Below are 21,996 nucleotides of genomic sequence, written 5' to 3'. Positions count from 1 at the left end.
CCTTTGGATTCGACTTCCTGAACCACCTTACTCTCAGTTTGTAATTGGTCACTTTCGATAGGACCCTTAATCTTAACCTGAATTACGTCCAACTTTATTTCAAGGCTAGCCAAAACTACTGGGTTCAAGTTGCTCTGGAGTATTTTTGCTATGGCTACAATGGACAGATCAACAAAACCTTGGAAGTGACAAATATAGAATAATGAATGACATTTGGCAATGGCGAAATGCTTGAATACGTTTTGTAATAATCTCATATAATTCATAGTTTCTGTTTAAAGGTAATAATTAGAGACAAAGATATGGGAGACGATCCCATTGCTCAGTGTGTTGGGTGTCGGTTTATGTGGGTGTTTGAGGGCGGTGCATTTGACATTAGTACATCATTTGGGAGAGTTTCAAAATAGTCGGCTGTTATTAGAATAGTAAAGCGGGCAGTCTCCTGGGCGGGATAATCAAATCAAAGTTACAGAGGCCTATATAGCACAACGCTAGGTAAAAGGTGAAAATAGTGAAAGTAGGGAACAATACTTAGAAAGGCAACGAAATCTTACATTGGCAATCAATCAATCAAACAATCAATCACGTATTGCTCAGTTATAATGTACAGGGTGCGTCTTATAATCTGGACCCTCCGCAAATAGATTTTTCTGAGGAGGGAGATGTTCCAAGGAGTAAAATCTTCCAATCAACGTTCTGTTGTGGAAGGCCTTAGAAATAATAATACAACAATGTGGAGTGCCATTGAAAAGATGAGTTTGTTGAACTAATCAGTTTGCCATATTTAGGGTGAATCAAGAACTTACGTTTCGTGATTCTAGATTTAATTTTCCGGATTAATGTTTGGCACCCTGCCAGGTGAAGTAAGAAGCAAACAGATGGATAGATATCCAAGGAGATAAAGATATGAAAGACATGTATCGAAAACTAGTAGCAGAGAGCATTGTGAGTAGAAATGGTGAGGGGGGAAATAAGATGGGTGGGGAGCCGGGCCTTGAAGAAGCAATTGCTAGGTTCTATACATTGGCCTTTTTGTACACATACACTAGGGCTGGGCTGATATATGGAATGGATGATTCCAAATTGTAAGGGAACACCCCCATGATGACTAGATTCATTGCCTCATTTATCGCTGTACTCATAGTTGTCAATTAGACTCAACAAGTCATCCTGATTGGCATCGCTGTCTCCGCATTGCCCATGGTTCGTCCCCGGGTGGCCGTGTTGGCTCGAATTTGAAAGCTGTTGCTGATCCCCAGGATGGCATGACGAACCTGATGATGAAGAAGGGGGCGTGGCCAACTCTGGAGGGGGGTCCAGAAAGGATAGCAGATCATCCGGGTCAACATCGCCCAACTGAAAAGGATTAAAGTTGCTTGCAAAAAATGCCAAGAACATCGCTTCGTGACTCGCAATATACTTACATTGATATCTGAGCTGTCAGTGTCGCCAATTATAGAAGATGGGTCAAAATTGAGATCATCAAGAGAGAAGTCGTTGCCAGGATGAGACATATGATTACCATTGCTCCCGTCCAAGGTTGACATTGAGGGTAAAGGTGCACATGCATTTGGAGCTGACGATGAGGAAGGCATGGATCCAGGACATGGAGGAGACGCTTTCTGACCAACCGAGCCAGGCGTATGAGGGGTAGCCGGCATGCCTGGCGTGCACGGAGTGTGGGGACCCATCTTGAAAGGCGGGACACAATATGTCACTGTAAGCCACGCTCAAGCATTTGCATGACGTGAGTTCCACTTACCTTTACACTCAAAAAGTTTGGATCATTGGGATCATTTCGAGGTTGGTCAATCTTATTGACCGCTTCGTTCATTTGGGAGAGAGGGCCGCCAGACTCCTCCAAGGGATACTGTCCGCTAACAATACCTGAAAAGGGTCGAATTTTACTCATTTCCATTCATGGATCAATCCCTCACGTTTTCTCTGTAGAAAGACTTACTGTTGATATCAGGAGGTGTGTAAAGTCCTGGAGACCTAATGGAACTGGGGATTTCCCAAAGAGCAAGGTTTGGAAGCTTGAGGGAGGTGGGCGCCATTGGCTTGTCCTTTCTCTTTGAACTACTACTCCGATCATCCTCAGACTGAAAGACATATCGCAAATTTGCCAAAAACCGCTTCGGAATGCTTGAATGGCATCTCTAAGGGGGTTTACCTTTATTTGTGGAGAAAGGGAGATGCCAGCATTTTGATCCATCATGACCTCATCAACCTCAGAAAATTTGGGGGTCTGAAGAATGCTCCACGTGAACTGATCAATTTCCAGCGCTTCGAGGGGCGTATTTTTGTTACACACAGGACATTTCCAGCCGTTGCCGCCTTTTTCTGCGTTGTACTTAAGATAGGACTCCAAGTCAAAGCATTGGAGATGCCGACAATCCTGCCCCCGAGAAGGCAAGGTCATACGTCTGAAGGTCAGAGGACACGTCAGCATGACCTTCAAGGACGTGGGCTCATCTGATGAGCTGCCATTGACGGTATCTTTGGGGTTGGAGGAGGGGTGGTTGCCCCCGTCTTTTGAATTGTTGGAGGCATTGTTACAATTGGTCAGGATGGTCTTTGCTTTGACAACCCCACGCTCCAAGGGAAGGAGTCGCTTCCGGAGCAGACCTTGGACAATGGACCGAACCGTGGGGCGATGCACAAGTTGCACAGTAAACAGGTGAGACTGAAAGGTAGAAATAAATTTAAATCATTTCTAAGAAACCAATTGAAAACCCAATTGTTTTCTAATATGGTAACACTTGGCACTTACGCAACAGCAAGCCGTCACAGTGAACTGGATCGTGTTTCTCCCACTGATGCACACATCTTTTAGATACAGGGGCCGATGACAATGTTTGTTAGTCTCATTTGGATGAGGTTTAAGGTGAGGTGGTGGCCCATTAGACCTGTCAATGCCTAAGGGATTGGCATTGACCGAGATAGAAACCGAATTGGGCCAGTTCACGTTCATGCCTCGGTCCTCGTGGTAGAAGCCTTTCAGTTGAAGCTCAAGATCCGGTCTCCACATGAGACACTGGAAAATCTGTGGCTTGAGAACATACTCAAAATTGGAGACGGTGAGGCTGTGCTCAAGACGGAAAGGGGCTAGAATGAGACCGTCCTTTACGGGGAAAGTCAAACGGGGCTCCCCACTTCCACCAGAGTGACCGCCATTCATTCCTTTCATAGGCACCGGTTTCATGTCCATAGGTGATCCATGACCCTGGTCTGACGATGCCGGACTGGCAAATGGCACGCCCACACTCGGCCCATTAGGCGTGAGGGGAGGGGTAGGATTGCCAGGAACAGGACTATGTTGAAATGGCATGATCCTAGGGGACATGTTGTTGTTTGACAGATCTGTGGTTTGTTGAGGCTGAAACGACGGATCCGGGCTGCCCGGCACCCCCATCATCCCACCGGGATTAAAGTTCATTGGCCTATGGCTGTTCATTGACATTTGGGGGAACTGACGTTGGTTGGGGGGAAATTGGCCCATCATGGGGGGTCGATGTGCGTTGGGGTTCTGGCTCATGTTGCCATAGCCCATGGGGTACATGCCATTGTTGGGGCCGCTAAAACGCATGTATCCGGGACCGCCCATCATCATATTATGACTTTGAAACATTCCCGGATTCTGCTGGCGTTTATTGGCCATGTACATTGGGTTTGGATACGGAGCAGGTCGTCGTGAAGGATGACCCGCAGGATGACCGGGACCACCCCCTCCTCCATTCTGCATCGGATGAGGGTGTTGGTGGGGCATCATTGGTCCGCCCACTCCGTTCATTCCTAATCGGCTGTTCATCATCTGCTGTTGCTGACTTTGGCTCAATCGGGGTGGGAAGCCATTGTTCATTGGGTTTAGATTGTTCTGCGGATAAAATTGTTGAGGTGAGGGTTGTTGTTGATGATGATGCTGTTGTTGTTGCTGTTGTTGTTGAGATTGCTGCTGCTGTTGCTGATGATGTGGGGGCAGCGGCTGACGGTGACTCATTGGTTGAAAGTGAGGATTGTCCAATGAATGGTGTTGTCCCATCATGCCATTTGAGTGCATGTCATTTCCGGGAAAGCCCATCTAAAACAATATGGTCACGTTTTGAACCAGTCACAACCTGCAGTAAACAGTGTTAATATCGGTTTGGAGAATCATTATTACCTGATGAAATTGGTTGTTCCTTGGACCCATGCTATTGCCATTCATGGGTCCCATTGGGTCCATATTTCCCATATGATCCATGTGACTCATGTGGCTCTTGGGATTTCCTGGCATAGTGCTCGAGCTTGACACCATGGGCATCCCCATCATGCCCATATTTGGCTCAATGGAAGATGAAGATGTGGGCGTGTCCGTAGATCCACTCCATCCAACACCACTTGTAAGACTAAAAAATTAAAAATAAAAACTTTGGCTAATGATCAGGGAGAGCATTTCCTTTTTGGACACTCTTGTCCAGTCTTGTCCAAAAGTGTACAAAACGCGAAACTCTGGTACTCTTTTAACCTATGGACAAAACTGCATTACACAGATATTTTAATTGTTTTTTGGTGGTGTTAAGCGTGAAATACGTCATTAAAACCTGTATAATGCACCTCTGACATACCACAGAGAAGAGTGCTTGTAAGACAATTTCTTAACTTCTTTCTGTCTCCTTAGGCATCAATGTATTCATCACTTTCACATGGTTCTGACTGCTTTCAATATATTTGTTGCTAATAAAGTTTTCACTTAAGTATCAATTATAATTTCAAAACTTTTGAAAATGCTTGTTGATGTAAATATTCTGAAAGGTAAACCTTTTGGCTTAATGAAATGTCAGTTGTTGTTCCTCAAACCAGTATAATTGGTCACTTCAAACAAAGCTAAAGACATATTGGACAAAAATGTATTGAATCAAAGCTATGTGTGAAGCGAGCGTGATTGAAGCAATTTACAGTACTCCAATATTTCTTGTTTCCTTTTTTGTCACAATGGCCTGAGTTTAGCTTCTTTATTAGTTCTTGATTTAGTAATAATTTCGTGTGAAATAATTTCATATGATAGGCATTGTTTTCAGTTTATAATGCTGTATTAGCCTCAAATAGCATATCAGGTCCTTTAGAATATATCTAACATTCACATTTTGAAACTTAAAATCAATGGTGTGGTTGTTTGTCTACGCTTTACAAAGGCAACTCGATTTTTATTGCTTATGTACATTTTTAAAATATTATGGATTATCATCAAATGGTTGAATTTGTTAAGAAAATTACTCTATGAAGTTTTTAAATATGTTAGGTTCTTGTTGCATTATACCTTTTATTTATTTTTGAACTCCTAGCACGCTCTTTTGGACGACCTTAGTCCTGCTTTATCCGGTTTTGTCTACTGTCCAAATGCGTGTTTATTTCTCATCATTGACCCCATTGCTCATGGATGATATGTTATTAGATAGTGCTCTTTTGCTTCATTTCTAACATTTATCTTCAACATGCTAAATGATAAAATCAAAAACGTTCTGTGCAATGAAGTGGTACTTACTTTTGAAACGAGGGTAGCGGCTGCTTATTCATATTCTGTTGTTGAATCATTGGATTGTTTTGAAAGTGGTTGTTGAAGCTCTCTTGAGATTGCATTTGATTCATATTTGTGGATGGATAGTGGATGGAAGTGCTAACAACAATCTGCCTATCTGTCTTTGTCTAACTATCTATCTTCTAGCTAAGTTTGTTGCGATATTATTTTCTCTAGGATGACTTTGGCGTTTGACTCTTCCTAAGGTCATTTCACTCCGCGTTGAATTCTTTTGGCAGCCAAGCCACGCCCATATGCGTCCTTTGGGTCCTTCTTGCCTTTGAACAAAAGCATAATAAACCTGCAACGAATAGAGAAAACAATGTTTGACATGCATTTTCTATCAAAATAGGAGACATGTCACTTACTACTACTCCATATCCATACCAGTTTTTGATAACAGAGGTGGGCCGTCAAACTTATAAACTTTACGCATTAATCAATAACGTTCATTTTTACATTTTTGGATGCTCCAGATTTTCTTTTTGGGGTTTTCAGGGCATTTTTAACCGTTAAAAAGGAACTGTCTAACTCAAGTTTCTCTTCTTTTGCACTTGTCAGGTCAATATTGAGTTGGATTGAACGCAGAAAAATACCTTTGCCTAATTCTTCCACAAAGATTGTGCAAGATGTAAGAATCTAAAAAGCAATATATTTGAGTTGGTACATGTGATTGGTCAAATTTCCATAAAACACGCCATTTTGTTAGGGTTGAATTGTTTTGTTCCTTAAAGCTGTTACATTCTTTCAAAGAATTAACACGAAATTAGCATTTAAGGGGATGACACCCACCTCTGGTAGTACCAATTAGACTATTGTAATTTGGCCAAGGGCGCATCCATAATGGTTCATGATAAATTATTATGATGACTAATTGAATTGGTATTATCGAAAAAATGCCTCAGTTTTCTTTTGAATCGTGGATGACGCGGGTAAAACTTGAACGATGTGACTTGTTTCTCGACATAACTCTAAATTTTGCCTTCAGATACTTTTTCGACTTGACACATTTGTTCGACGGTTTCAACGTTGCAGTTTGTTTCCTTTAGAGTATTTGCAATCTTATACAACACCTGTATTTGATTCCTCTTCACCAACATTTGGATGACTTTTGGTGACTTTAACGCTTAAAAATTTTAACAAATGGACTCGAATAGGGGAGAACTCTAGTTAAATCTGTCGGAGTAACCATCTGGATATGAATTTTCCAACTAGAATTAGTAATTGCACATGGAGTTAGTTGCTTATTAAATGGTCGAACATTTAGCTAGCCCAAAATTTGAAAAGAACGAAATTTGCCATTATGTGCCAGTTTTTCCTGTTTGAAAATGCAAAAACAGTAACTGTTTACTATATGTTTTAAATCCTCAAGGAATGATTCTGGCGCAGGTAGGCATGGAGTACTTCATTGATGAATATAAATATAAAGATCATTCAGTACTTTATGGTTTCGTATCCTTAATTATAGGATCAAATGTGCTGGTTAATCAATGCGACAGTGAAACTCAGTTCGGTTACTGAAAGTATTGTAACCTTATTAGGGAACTAAAATTGACCTACCACCTAGGTAAAAGCACTTGCTGAACAACCTATTGTTCAACAAACATGTAAGAAACATTTGTTCTTATTTAAACGACCACATTGTTCAAATGTGAGTAAATTCGGCACTAGAAGTTCACATCCAACTCATGGAAATGAAAGTGATCCTGTAAGCCGGTTTCGAAAAAGTTAACGTGGTAGAAAGTAGCCGTAAATCTCGTGCGATAAAGGTTGTAAAGAAAAATCCCAATCATGAGCTCAAAATTGGAGTATAATGCTCAGTGTAATAGGTTAAAGTTTTAAGTTAAAAATAAAAAGCAGAACCAAACCACAAGTTTATTGCCTGAATTTTTTTTGCTATTCCACTTATGACATTTATTAGTGCTAAATCAATCAAAACCGATAACTATTAGGCACTTTTCCCTGAATGCAACGGATGTACGATTGACTTTGTTATTTACTTCAGCTCTACTGTTGTTTTTAACCAATGTTCACGTTCACCATTACTTGCTTCAACAGGAAACACAATAAGAATTATAGTAAAACTCAATGGTCGAATCCATTTATGGCTTTTGCTATGAGTCAATACAACACTTCAACCGGTAGAAAGCGGCAACTTGACTTTGAAGGCGTAACTATAAAAAAATTTCTTGTGAAAATGATGCTGCTGTTAATGTTATTTAAGGGACTCCCTTAGAGGATATGCGAAAATATTCATCACAGTCTGTTTTTGTTAACCCTTTATTTGTACCACAGTTCATCAAGGAATGACAAGTGGAAGTATTTTACAATAAGTGTAAATGTACCAAATGATTAAACTGGACTCTCCCCCCCCCAAAAAATTTTTTTTCTTCCGACATTGCCCTCCTTAGACAGCCTTCAAATAGATGAAACATTGGTCCTAGAACCTGGTAGATTGGGCCTCTATTGAAAAATAAAACCAACCTTAAGACATTTTTCAACTTTTTTACGATATAGCTCATCTCTTTACCGGCTTCCTGTTGCCTAGAAATGGCCTTTCCCAATGGGAATATTGATTGAAGTGTTACTAATATTGTAAATACTCTTCAAAACACTCTAGTTTTTCTCTTAATTGAAGAGGTTGGTAATTGCCCTAATGAACAAACTATTTTGGTAGTAATTTGTGTTGTCAAATAGTATGTTGCAACGATGCACCATTTATGTTTGGCATCTTCAGAGCAAATAATTTGCCCAAAGACTTTTTGACGTCGGCAAATGAAGCATATTTTTGTTGAGTGCTCGTATTTATTCTTGCACAAATTCCATTTTGATTGTTGCTGAGGGTTGGCCGAAGTACCAAATGCGGCAAAAAAGAAAGCTAATTGACATATTTGTCATGCAATTCTTGGAAAATGATCTTGTGTTTCTGAAATTCGAATCCTAGCTTCGGTTAATTATTTTGGGATATCGCAAATTATCTTTAAGGTATCTTTTTTTAATTTTGCAAGCGCTTTTAAATTCCAAAAATTAAAAGAGGTGCAAGTGCAGGATCTTTGAGTATTGATATCTTCCTTAAAACTTTTGGAGACAAACATTTTCAATGCAAGCCAATCAATGGTCACTAAAGGTAATCAAAATGGTATTGTACGAGAGGTATGTCACCTAAACCGGTACTCAGTTCATATATTATATGATAATTAAGATATTGAAAAATGGTCATGAAGCATTGAAAGATCTTTTTAAATGGTAACATTCTATCTTTTCAAAAAGAAACACAAATCAGCTGATTTCTTGTAAATTTGAAGTTTCTTTAGTGTATTCAGCCTACCCCTCACAAAAGTACCGCAAAACAAAATGGAAGATCAACATGCAACAATAAAATCTTTTGCAAAATCGGGCAAAACTTTGACGGAATGTTTCAAATTTTTACAAGATGCCTATGGAGAAGCTGCACTTTCACTCAATTGGTTTTTTTTCATGGTATCGCAAATTTCATCAGTTTGGGTCTCAAAATGAGCTGGAATTGGCCATACAGAGGGTTTTAAGAGAGCTCTCAAAGAATGGCCTCTTGTTTGTATTTGAGAGTTGGGTTAAAAAATGTAATAAGTGTATTTAAATTGGAGTTGATTGGGTCAAAAAATCATAGAAATAAAGTTTGCTCTATCTTGTACATATTAAGAGCTATTCCTGGAGTACTGGTATAAGTGACATAGCTCTCGTAAATTGAGTACAAAACATTTAAGGTACACCTACTACCTTCAAATCTTAATTGATTATTAGTCAATTTGCAAATCTATTTTATTTGTCTACATCTACAAAAGAGGTGTTTCATAAGTCCTCCCAAATACATTTTAGCACTGATTTCCAATAGAAACCAAATCAAGCCACACAAATGATAGATGCACTTGTCATAAAAAGGGATCATTTCTAGGCATATTACATCATTATTGGAAGAGATCTCACTTTGAGTCATCAGCTGACTTGCAAGTTAATTTACATGAAAAAACGCAGTGCAAGAACGACAATACGGCATGTACTTGAAGTATAGTTTAAGAATGCTATGAAATACTATCAAAGTTTTAGGAGGTGTGCTTTTTGTCTTCGCTGCATTGTTGTTTTGGCAGAATTTTTGGAATATGTAGCGCAAAGTTCGGTTGTTCTCAATGATCTTCAAAAGTGGCCTAAAATTATTATGAAAATGAAGCGGCAGGAGCAAAATGAAAGAGCGCAAGAAGTACCTTGAAGTCCACTCTTCTAGCGCACATATCATATTGGCTACTATCACGACGCTTTATGCTAAACCCCACAACAGAGTGTTGTAGAAACTAAGCTCTCCAAATTTAATAGAACACCAAACGAAGCAACGAAAAACCACTTGTAGCGAACAAATGTCAAACGTTCAACCCCAAATTTTAGCCTTCTTATTGACACGAGTTGCGAATTGTTTCCTCAAAACTGAAGACAAATGAAAGAGACATTCTGCCATCTTCACAACAAAACGTTATGCATGTTGGAGCTCGCCATACTATATCTTCCAAAAATGTATGACTGCAAGTGATAAGATACTTCAACATACCTAATTTTCTTTGTAAAATTTTATCAACCCCGAGGGTATGAATTAAGGTCTTTTAGTTAGAAACAAATGGCAAATTTATTAGATATCAGGGTTACCAAATGATTATAACCGTTTTGTCTCGATCCACTCTTGAAATGGACTGCTTATTTGATCGCTCAGATCGAGAGTAACTTTTGGAGACCCTGGACCAACCAAATGGACAACACCGACGTTGATAGAAAAACCAGTCGGAGATGCAATCCGAAAGTACAGGATTGGTCAAGTATCTCAAGAAACAGCGGCCAAGAGGAATGAATTTGCCATATTGTTAAAAACATGGGATTGTCATTTGGATGAGTTATTACCGCACTCATACATAGCCATGCAATTGTTCAAGGATCAACTTTTGTGGAGCCATTTCAAATGTCATTTGCCGCCACTCATGGTTTTATTGTTGATTTTCAATTGTCATGCTAGCAATTTTTATTTTACATTTTCAAGAGGCGCCAATGATGAACGTGCTAACTGAAATACCTTAAAATCATGTTAATTGTTTTGCTCCACGTAAAATGCATTTCCCTAAGCCCATCAAAATGTTGAGAAATAACTGGTCTTTTCTGAACGAGCGCTGAAAAATGGATGAAGCGATAGAAAATATGTTAATAATAATTCTAAATCAAATAGTCATTGTCAACAGGCTCCCTTTAGTGTTAGTGATATATCCGTAGTTGAAGCTGACCATCAGATTGAATTTTCTTCTCATGTTAAAGTTATTATACCCCGTACAGCTAACAACAATATTATAGACCCTAATCAAATATCTGCATGTTTCTGCCCTCAAGGTAAATATTCATCAAAACAGTTAGACTAGAGCAAAGAAAAACTGCATGTTCATTGATATAAGATGCAAATTCATATGAAACAAGAAGAGTTCTAGGTCCCGAGGACACCAGATTTAGAGTGCAAGCAAAGTTGCTATGAATTTGGACTTGTTGAATGTGATTCTCTTACCTCTTAAGATTGCCAGTCACAAGTAGAGGTAATCGTGGTAGAATTCTGTTACATTTGTAGGTAAACACATCACACCTTGTCTCTCACTACACAAAGATCAGTTAGTTCCAATCACTGTTGTTGAGGTGTTTAAATCAACTCTCAATGAATGATTGGACAACTGAAACACGGGATTCCAATATTCCAATCCGGCGACACAAAGGGTGCTAAAACTCTGTCCAGTTTTTTGTCCCAACCCCCGGATTTTCGTCTGAAAAACACATCCACACACACCTCACATAAAGTCGAAGTAGTATACAGCTTGATGATATTTTTGTGTGTTCGTCTTGCCCTCGAAAAGCAAGCAGCAAGTCGTTGTAAGAAAAGTAGTACAGTGGGAGCACTCCACTACTGGACTACTAGTGGATTTGGTCTCTCTTCCCGTCTCCCAGCGAATTCTGACTTTTGTGGACCACCATCCTTCTGCGCCTCTGCCTCCATTGGCGTAGAACGAGCGCTCGCCCTAAGCCCGCCCGCCTCTCTTCCTTGCTCGCCATCGTCCCTCCCTGCCTCGCTCCCGTTCGTCCCTCACAGCCTATAACCCCTTCATTCCTGGGTAAGCGCTTAATCACTCAGGGCTGCCATGGCCAAGTGCCGTGATTGACTCTACATTTCCCGGATATTTGGGTCAGATTGGTCAGCACCAAACTTGAATTTCAACTGCAAGAGTTGAACATTCACGTTTTTTTGTTCATTACAATTTGGAATCATGATCAGCTTTCAGACATTCAATTAGTAAGAGTGACAAAGATATTGTTGGCATTCTGTATCATGATTCTGAAACCTTCATATCTATTAGAAATAATGAACTGGTTTGAAGGGTAACCCGCAAAAAATCTTTCCTGGGATAAGTAAATAATGACTAACCTGATTGTAAATTGCATTCTTATTTTGAACTATCAGGAAAATGTCATGTTTTGTTGAATCCTAATCCATGAACCAACTTATAAAGACAGCCATTCCAGCATCACTGATCTCTATTGGATCATTTCTCTCCCTCTTTTCTCTCTTTGAACGAGGCCCGCCCGTCGAGACTGACAGCTGCATTTTAAGAGGATTGACAACAGGGTTCCTACTATCAGTTTCCATTAAACACATTTCTCACATGAAAATGGGCAGTTTAACCGAATTTATCCATCATGTTCAACAAAAGAAGATCGAAGAAAATGTCTCAAGTTGAATAGATATAACCAAGTGCTTACCCTTTTTCTTAAAATTGTGATGTAATGCTACAAAAGTGAACTGTAATGCCATTTTTGAGAATCTAAATGCAATCACCTTGGGTTAAGTATTACATGAGCAAGAATCCGGGCGTGCACGCTGACCATGACAGCTGTCTTCGGAGGGGAAAGAGGGCAGCTTGAGTAGATAGATAGACAAGTGAACTTGTAAGCTTTCCTTTATTTTATCGCACTCACCCTTGCCTTTAGCTTCTGGCCAGCATGGTAGAGCATGTGTGTATGTGTTCGCCAAGTTATGTAGTTCTTCCTCCTTGAGTATGGTGATTGGCCTCTTTTCGCTCATGAGGATTATGATGATGATTTTGAGGATCATATTTTACCAAAATCCAATGCAACATCTTGCTTTTACCTAACTCCTGTTGTTTAGCACATTCCAAGGAGGACTGCTCTGTCTTGAAGAGCATTATTGTTTAGTTCATTGTACTCTGCATAGTCTGTAAAATGAAACAGCTGCACAAATTGCTGGTGAATCCGCTGTGACAGCTTTTGAAGCTGCGGACTTGAAGGGAGAGGAATACAAAGAGACTTTGACGTTATAGGAGCAATTGCATGCATTGCTACTACGGCTACTCAACTTGATTTTGGCCTCCCTTGGCTTGGCTGTGTATTCCAGATAAATCACCAGGAGTGGGGTTGTGATCAAATGTTCAAAAGCGTGGATCTATGATGTTAAGGCTGCTTTGGTTGCACATGTGAGGCATTCCGATATCATATAGGTGATATGGGGCCAAGTGCTAAAAATAACAATAGTTATGAACGCCGATGGACTATTTGAACATTTCATTTCAATTCTTGTCATATGATTGGGCTTGTCACTCTGAAATGCTTGGCATAGTTCCTCATTCATTGACCTCCAAACACATTTGCCTCCCTTTTCCTAGTGAAGTAAGTGTTGCCATAATGCATTGGCTGGAGGACAATACGATGTCTTTTTGGATTAATTTTCTCATTTACAATGGTAGTTTTCAATTTTTTCTCTTTGAAAGTGGACTTTAGTTGTCTCTCACCATTCATAAGCTATGATTATACATAACTAATGAAAAGGTTGTCAGGCTGCAGAGTGAAAACAACACTTAAACATTGAATGAATCAAGTTTGCCCAAATATCCAACAATTCCGGATCTAAAACAGTCTAAAATGATTAGCTTCTAGCAAACCAAAGCGCATAGACAAGGTTGACATGTGACTTATTCACATTCATTGTGGCACAACTTGTTACTTGATGCACAGTCCGGAGCAGACAGCAGCTTGAAACCGGCCGCTACCCTGTTCATGGGTCGCGACTATGGGACAGCAACGAGAGTAAGGAAAGTTGCAACGGTGCTTTTTTCAGAGGCAGCTGAGTCTCCTGCCTTGAGACAGCTGTCAAGTGGGCGATGTGATGTGTGAATGGGAGCGAGGGCACTTTTCTGAGAGCTGCTCTAATGAGTGCCTCATCAAGGGTTGCCACATGGAAAGGTAAATTGATCTCAAAACTCCATGGTTGGTTATGGTCCTTCATGGCAATAATTCTAAGATGAAGGAGTTAATGTAAGCCAATTGATCTTTTACATAAGGAGCGTCAAACCAACAATAGGTTTGTGAAGGCTATGCTCAGCCTTGGGGCAGGTTGCTCGCCCAGTTGGCGAGGGAGGCCACACGGCAAGTCAGTCAGCAAGAGGAGCTTAGTCGGGCCTTGAGGCTGGCCGAATGATGATCAGTGAGTGCGCAACTGGCCAACCAAGGCCTGTTCAAGTCGATCACGGGGAGAAGACAAACTGTAAATAGAGAGGGTAAATGATATGGCAAAGATTGCACTTGTCAGAGGAGGTCTTGCAGGGTTGCCAGATGCAAACAATGGTCATGGTCTCCCCTCTGGCTTTCATCATCCTACATAATTCAGACAATGTCATGTATATGCTTGTGCTTTATGGTTATATTGCTAAATGAAGGACCTCGGAAGAGTCCAAGTTCACTTTGCACCAGGCCTCCCCCTCTCCCCCGGAAGACTACCCATTGATGCTGAGAGTTCTTGTATCTTTGCTTGGCTAGGGCATCCACTCCAGCTGTCATGACGCCTTAGAGCTAATGCGCGGTGTTCATCAGAGTGCTGAAGAACACACTTATAGAGCATTTCTGCAACCGAAAATGAAGTGAACAATAGGTTTGAAAATTGGAGATCAGAGTTAAGAGAAAAATATTTTGTGTCATAATTTATCCCTCAGTTATCCAATTGGCCAAGCCTTGTAATTCTCGGGCCTTTTAAAATCTAAAACTGCATATTGGTTTGATGTATGAATCAAATTCTGCAATCATAGTACTCTTGTGAGTCAAATACGTGGCTGAAAATATTTGATGTTATTGTCCATTAGTGGTTTCCCATTATTGAGGAAGTTGAATAACTAAGGGCAATTTTGTAATCAACAAACCATCCCCCACACTTGTAATAGGTTACTTTCTTTGTGCTTGTGTTCACCAATGAACTTTTTTTGTAAGCTCAAGCATGTAATAAGCAAAGCAAGCATTGTATTGCCAACACTTTGAGTGTTAACATCCACTCCATTTTCAAGTGCAGCATTATGCCTCATTTTCATTTCAAAACAATGTACCTTTTGTTGCAAGTGCAATGAAAAGATCAGTTTTTTCATTGAAGTTTATAAGATTTTGATAATCTACATACTATTGTTTATATATTAACTATTGGTTGGGCAAGTCCAGACTTAAGTCCTTGTGCACTCTAGGATTTCAACCCAACTTAGAGAAATTGGCTTGATTCTGTTCTAAAGGATTTGACCCCAGGCTTCTCATGATTTCTTTCATTTAATTCTTTGTGCAAATTGGCCCAGACTTTTTATGATTTGACAACCTAAGGCAAAAATCTTTGAAAAGGACATTACATTAGCCTCGTGTAGTGTCATGCAACAGAAATGGTTTTTGTTTTCAAATCTTTTATTGGACGTGAGTTTTAGTTAGACAAGTCCCACGTTTGCCAGACTTGCCTCCGCACTACTATTTATAATTCACTACTTTTAATAATTGAGATGAGGTCACAAAATTGCTCCATTTTTTGGTCACACAAATTGAATGATGAAGGATATGGCTACTAAAGATGAAAGAACTTAATTGTTCTAATTCGCCCTCACTCAGATACTTGGTGTGCCATAAGCCCTCGGACACGTCTTTAAAACTTTGAAGCTTAGTGATTAAGAAATATAAAAAAAATACAGGGGGTTTCTTTGCACATCTAGCAAAATCTGTTGTTTCAACAGCTGATCTTAGTTTTGACTTGTGTTTGAAAACAATGTTGGAAAAAATCTGCGAAAAACATGTTTTGCGGATCTAGGCTGGTGACATCTTGACCTGGACCATCTCAACCAACTTCAGCATCGCCAGGACGGTCGTGACCAACTTCAGCATCACCAGGACCGTCGCAACCAACTTTAGCATTGCCAGAAGCACTGTTCAATGAGTCAAGCACACATGGCACCCAGTATAGCTGGTATCTTGGTGCAATAGTTCGTCCAGCCCTTAGGAGCCACTACGGCACTGGGAACTAGGTGCGGCAGCAGGATGGTGCTCCCTGTTGCACCTCTCACAGCACTCAGATGTATCTAGAGTTGAAGTTGAGCTCTAATATATTCTAGCTCAAGGAATTTTGGTCCCCCGCATTCCTGAACCTGAATCCATTTTAACCCTCAACCCGTTGTTCTCCAAGTAGACATTGTTGAAGTGGTTAGTGAAATTTGGCTTGGGAGTTATGGCACACCTAGTATTATCTGATCACCCAACAAATAAGAGTATGCAGATCTGACCATCTCTGGTATATAGGGTTGATCAGGAGTTTTGGTCAAAAAACTGTCCAAATCTGACTTGAAAGATGATACCACATTGAACACCTATGTTCACTCTATGAATATTTGATGGAAGTATTTTAGAAAATCAAGGAGTCAGCGAAAGAAGAGAGGTGGACATCATTGGTTGAACTACCAGGGATTCCTGAGGTCTTGAACGTGCTCTCAAAACACACTTTAAGCCATTGTGATTGCCACAACTGACGCTAAACCCTAGAGTGGGAAACTGGATGAGCTCATCAAACTTTCCATTGACTGCTCCTAAACCCTGTATATACACAACCTGGGCAATGTTTTTACTATCATTATATTCAAGCGGACTGTCTAATGGTGTCAACTCAAGGTCATAGAGTAGAATTTCTTTCCATACAAGGCCATATTACTCTTGGACCCCCAAAAATAGATATGATATAGGACCTCTAACAGACTACTGAGGCAAGTTTCTTAAAGGTCTCACCTCAGAGTTTGGTGCATGGACAATTTTCAGTATGAAAATAAGCTGACTGGAGTGATGAGTGGATGCTCATACTGAGCAAAGGCCAAGCCTTAACTGTGAGGTAAGGGCGGTTAAAAATCAGACGTCTTGAACTTTGACCATTTCTACCACAAACTAGCTTTGCATCATCCACATAAGGCATTACAATAAAACTAATGTGGAGGAGTAAAAATGGTTAAATTAGTCAGTGCAAATTTGATGTCTGTGAGCAAAATCTCCAACAAACTTAAGCACCTTATTCCAGAAGCCCCAACTAATGATATGACATAATGGCATTTTCAGTTATTTCAAGTCGTGTCATTTCTCTTACTACATTGACATTTTTTGCATATGCAAATGCTTTGCTGCTTTTGATATTCAACATTAAACTGCGCTCTCAGGTCTCCTAAATTGAACAGTGAGTATTTTCTAAAGTAGAATCTGATGCCAAGCACTGGTACATAACGAAAATTTTAGGAACTCTATCGTCTTTTTCTATTGATCTTGGAGTAGCCAGTGTCGACAGTGCACTTTACTTGTGGAGGGGAACGATACCTTCACTCCATAGAGCTCTTCAGGTCGTTCTTGAAGCAGCGCCAAGCCCTCCCCGCATTATCGACATAATCTACATGAAATGGCAGAAGCAACCCAGTAGGCAAGGGAGTAAGTGGCTAAGTAAGTAAGTATGTGAGTAAGTAAGTAAGCAACCGAGCATGCCAGAGGTGTGTGTGCAAGTCACTCTGTATCAAAATCTCAATTTCTGGATTTTCAATGCTTGAGAAGACGGAACTTTTTCCTTGAGCGGATATATCTTGGGATGGCTCCTGCCGCCTCTGCCACTGGCGCCGCCGCTGTTGATGACAAGCTGTGGCAGCCATCCATGGAATAATATGGACCCGAACAAACCTTTTTTTTCTTGCTCGTTCCTCTTCCCCTATGCTGAAAGAGGACGGACGAGAAGTAACCAAGGGAGACACACTAGTCGAACATTGCGTGATGGGAGAAGTCAAAATTACCCCAAGCCCGCCAGGGTTGCGGCGGCAATATTGCCACCGTTCTATTACTCCAACTCTAAATACTGCTTCTCGACAAGTTAGAGAGAGAGAGTCCTTCTCGTATTTCAAATCCACTGATACTTGAAGGCTCACCAACCTCATCAAGGCCATACAATATTGATGGGCTTGATAAACACCTCTGAGTACTTCGTACTTCGAGGGGGGGTTTGTATCGAGTTCAAATAATATGCCGCCCCCGATCGATTCGGGGCCGAGACGCATGAGATACAAGGGGAATAACGCCTACAAGATTTTGTACCACATCATCAGAGACATTGCTTTTAAGGGTGTAAGAGAGCTCGAGAGCGTAGTTTCGTAACATGAGTTTTTGCTACGAAAGCCTAACCAACATCTAGTTCAAATCAATCTTCGCTTGGCACAAGTACAGCTATATGACACTAATAATAATAGCAAAATATATCTGATCAACTAATCTTATCCAATTACAAATAAGCAAGACAAAAAAGTGCCGAAGATTTGGAACCTCATCTTCTTTTTCTCAATTCCTTTGCGAAAGTTTGAAATTGAACATCCTGCAGTAGCTAAAAGTTGTTTTAATTTTTTTTTTCGATGTTATTACTCTGTCTGGAAAAAGGCGATGGCAACAAGAATTGGCTGGAGAAGAGTTTTCTCTCCTCGCTCCTTGGCTTTCCCATCTGAAACGTATATCCTTCCTCATTGTCTGAAGGCGTCAACGTGGACGGAAAACGTGAAAATATTTCAAGATACCATTGCTATGGATGATGTCCTCCAGTCTATCTAATAAATGATCAACGCATAAATTTCCATGGTAGTAGTGATAGTGGTCGTTGTTGTTTGGCCAGCAAAAGCAAAGCCATTCACTTCTCAGTTCTCATCACACGCTGCCTTTGTGGGATCCGTCAGGCCCCTCGCTATGTCCCCCCCCCCCCCTTTCCCCTCCTGCTCAACGTCCCCCGCCCTCCTCCCTCTAGATACCCGCTTTAATCCATCGGATTGGATCGAAGCAAGAAAGAAAGTTTCCCCCTGCCTCCTAGTTGAGTATCCCCCTGGATAGACTACGGTCCCTTTTTCAGTTCCTTGGGCTCAGAGTGGGAAACAGAATTAGAGAGCAAGGCGAAAAGAGAGAGAAGAAAGAAGAGGCCTTTCCCTCTCATCATTTAATTTCCACACCCATAGAGCTGGTCTCTGTACTAGATGGGTAACCACTAGCTTTGGATGGTTGCGAGCTGTCACGGTTGGCTTCTCCGGAAATCAGCTAAACTTTAATGTCAACAGCAATGTAAATTTAAACGAAACTAGGGAACCTGCTTATAAGGTCAATAACACGTTGCAGAGCGTTCCCGTTAAATTTAGAAAATATGAGCATTTTGAATTTGCAATTTATGACAATCATCTACCAATACTTGTATTTCGACCTCATCTGTGCTAAATAGATACACCTTTGGCATTGATCACGGTTTCCACATGGTACCGAAGGCTGGGCCGTACCCGTGCTGCATTGTTGGTTAGCAAAAAAAAGCTCACTACCTACATCTACATATGGTTGAGGGAAGCATGAAAATTCGGACGTTATGATTTATCAGAACGCTTGATGTCAATTTTTGTGTGAACATAATAAAGAAAAACAGTTTAAGTACAAGTCAACAGATTAGACAAAGAAAAATTCCTCAGGTTTTGTAAAAAACATTTCAAAAAGTACGAATCTTTAAAATAGCAAAAACAAGTCCAAAAGTGTCCTTTTCAAGGTGTACATAAAGCAGGTTTTTTTATATGTTATTGAATGGACATCTGGCTTATATTAAAAGTACTACTATTATATTATACTACTGAGTATTGAGTAAGTTGTCCGACCACATTTTTAAGAACGAAATTTTGAAGAGGTTAAAATGGGGCTCAAGTTAAAGTTTTCATCCATGTGGTGGAAACACTAAACTGAAAGGCAAGGAACAATTCTGGGTTTAGTCTGACCTCCAGAGGTGTCGGAATGATCTTGATTACATAAAGGTGCAATCATGTCGCTCACATTCAAGCACATTTTTGGGAGATTGAAACGAAATTCCGAATGCCTCATCATTGCGTTGCAATTTCGGATGCATTTTGTTACACTTTCGACATGCGTTGCTAAACAAGAGCAATTAATAGAGTACGTGATTTGCTGTACTAATGTCCAAATCTTTTTTTGACATGTTACGTGTATTATACCCCAAAAGCATGTTTTTATTATTCTACCGCTCTTTCTACCTGTATATTTGTAAGATTCAAAAGAAATTAATATTAAAGAGGAATAACAAAAGTTTCATGAAAATGATTCAACTTGCCTGAAGCGAGATTTCACGAAATTTCTTTGTCCCTTTTCCACCAGCGTCAGCTGACCTGAAAACATGCTCATGCGGTACAGCTCCTGTTGAGCTTAAGCATTCTAGTTATGGTTTTCTATGAGTTCTACCCATTTCTAGTTGACATAGATATGGAGGACCATTTAATCTTTGCCGAAAATTTTCTTGTTTACAATTGAGCTATATGCCACCACCAAAAGCACCGGGCAATAGACAAAAGGCACTTTTCAATAATATTTGGAGGAAAACGACAGATGTGTCACTCCCTAGACCTTAATACCAATGGGCATTTTAAAGGCAATTGCGGAAATACAAGCCATTGCAATAGACCAGGGCATCATTTTCAATCTCCAAATAAAATCATAAGGAAATCAGGATTTTTAGCCACCACCACAACTTCCAATTGTCAAAGGCTGCGATTTTTCTGTTAATTTTAGGTAAATTATGGAACAGAAGTCTACATGAGAAAGGTCAGGGAGGAGAATCAATCCAGCGGCCTCTCACATGAAATTGATTCCACTACATGTCTAAAATGTTTGAAAACTGCTCCAAAACAGCTCTGACCAGTAACATTACAGGAATGAGAGAGCTCTCGTATTGGGAGAGGTTAGAAAGGTTGGGATTGTACAGTATTCAAAGAAGGTAAGAAAGGTATCTGATACTGTAAGTTTTCAAAAGCATTCCTGAGCTTTGTCCCAACCCAGGATTTAGGCTCAATTCTAGTGACCGTAGAGGCTTAATGTGCGTTTGGAGAGCACCTTCAAGCCCTCAAGAATCTAGGCTAGTTCGAACAATGAAGTCCACATCTCTTCTTTTTCAGGCTCTTTCATTGTTTAATTTGCTTCCCTATAATATTCGTAGGGAATATGTACGTAGGCCTTGTTGATCCGGTTGTATGTTTCAAGTCAGACTTGGACAAATTTTGACCAAAATTCCTGATGAACCCATTTTTCAAGAGTTCACCAGATTCGCCAACATTCTTCACCTTTTATTTACCTTTTTTAGTTCAACTTTTTTTCCGTCTAGTCATATGTTAAAATTAATGCCTCTTAAAACAGTCATTGAGAGTGTATTGAACTTCAGGGCCGTGACAGAGGCCATTTACGCATTAAATGATATTAAGAATCAGAAAATGTTCGCGCAGTTGGACACTCTAAAACTCCGCATTGGAGTCAATCCCAATAATTAGGTTGACTTAAACCCGTAATATTTCAAGTGAAACTCCTTTGCACCTTTTCAATCTTGATTAGCCTTGCCGTCAAATGGGGACAGATACCCCAAATGGAGGTGAACTATTGATTGATACAAGGTTTGCATGGCAAATGGGTCGCTGGATTTGAAGGTGCAAATTCCTTGAACTTATCTTTATTCTCTATAACTATGCATATATTTTTCAACGAACCGACCAGTTCGGGTTGTGACAATTGAATGAATTGAATCGATTTCAACATTTTGCCCAGATAGTTAGCTTGCGGACTATTTCCACACCCAAAACGGCAATTTTAGGTTAGGAACTACTAAAAAACGCACTCCAATAAGACATCGGCAAAAGCAAAGCTGATACATATTCATTTGGAAAACCATTGGTCCATAACTCAACCCTCCAACCTCAGCACACACACCCCAGTGAAAAAGTCGAATTTCGATGGCATTTAAACACATGTATTTTTTTCGCTAAAAGGAGCAAAATAAACAAGAAAAACATATCCTTAATTTTTGTTTTGCCGCAAAAATGAGTCTTAAATGTCTTACCATCTAGCCTCAGTGTTATCCGTGGCGTCGACTCCGCCCTTTCCCTGCGACGTTTCTCTTTCCCTTCTTTTCTGTTTTTGGCCTTGAAGACCATGCCAATTCCATGTTGAGATCCTTCACAGCCTACCAGATCACCCCTGAACTCACAGCTGTGGCAGCTGCA

The 21,996-nt window shown here is 40.2% G+C and overlaps 1 protein-coding gene across 2 annotated transcripts; it reads right to left on the bottom strand.

The window, feature by feature from the left end:
* Positions 1 to 236: 236 nt before the first annotated feature.
* Positions 237 to 14,117, bottom strand: LOC131892285 (zinc finger MIZ domain-containing protein 1-like). Of its 2 annotated transcripts, XM_059242088.1 has the most exons (11): positions 12,581 to 12,597; positions 12,441 to 12,521; positions 11,124 to 11,373; positions 5,525 to 5,858; positions 4,163 to 4,388; positions 2,774 to 4,081; positions 2,174 to 2,686; positions 1,961 to 2,102; positions 1,763 to 1,887; positions 1,425 to 1,691; positions 237 to 1,356 (listed from the first exon to the last, which is right to left on the bottom strand). In XM_059242088.1, the coding sequence occupies exons 4-11, from the start codon at positions 5,626 to 5,628 to the stop codon at positions 1,123 to 1,125; spliced, it is 2,919 nt and encodes a 972-aa protein (XP_059098071.1). In that variant the 5' UTR covers positions 5,629 to 5,858; positions 11,124 to 11,373; positions 12,441 to 12,521; positions 12,581 to 12,597; the 3' UTR covers positions 237 to 1,122. The 2 variants fall into 2 exon arrangements, with proteins under 2 accessions (XP_059098071.1, XP_059098072.1); XM_059242089.1 differs by lacking the exon at positions 12,441 to 12,521 and having other exon boundaries at positions 12,581 to 14,117.
* Positions 14,118 to 21,996: the final 7,879 nt, after the last annotated feature.

The sequence above is a fragment of the Tigriopus californicus genome, chromosome 12 (genome assembly GCF_007210705.1).
Source record: "Tigriopus californicus strain San Diego chromosome 12, Tcal_SD_v2.1, whole genome shotgun sequence".
In the NCBI taxonomy this organism is placed as follows: domain Eukaryota; kingdom Metazoa; phylum Arthropoda; class Copepoda; order Harpacticoida; family Harpacticidae; genus Tigriopus; species Tigriopus californicus.
This window is presented reverse-complemented; position numbering and strand designations above follow the sequence as displayed.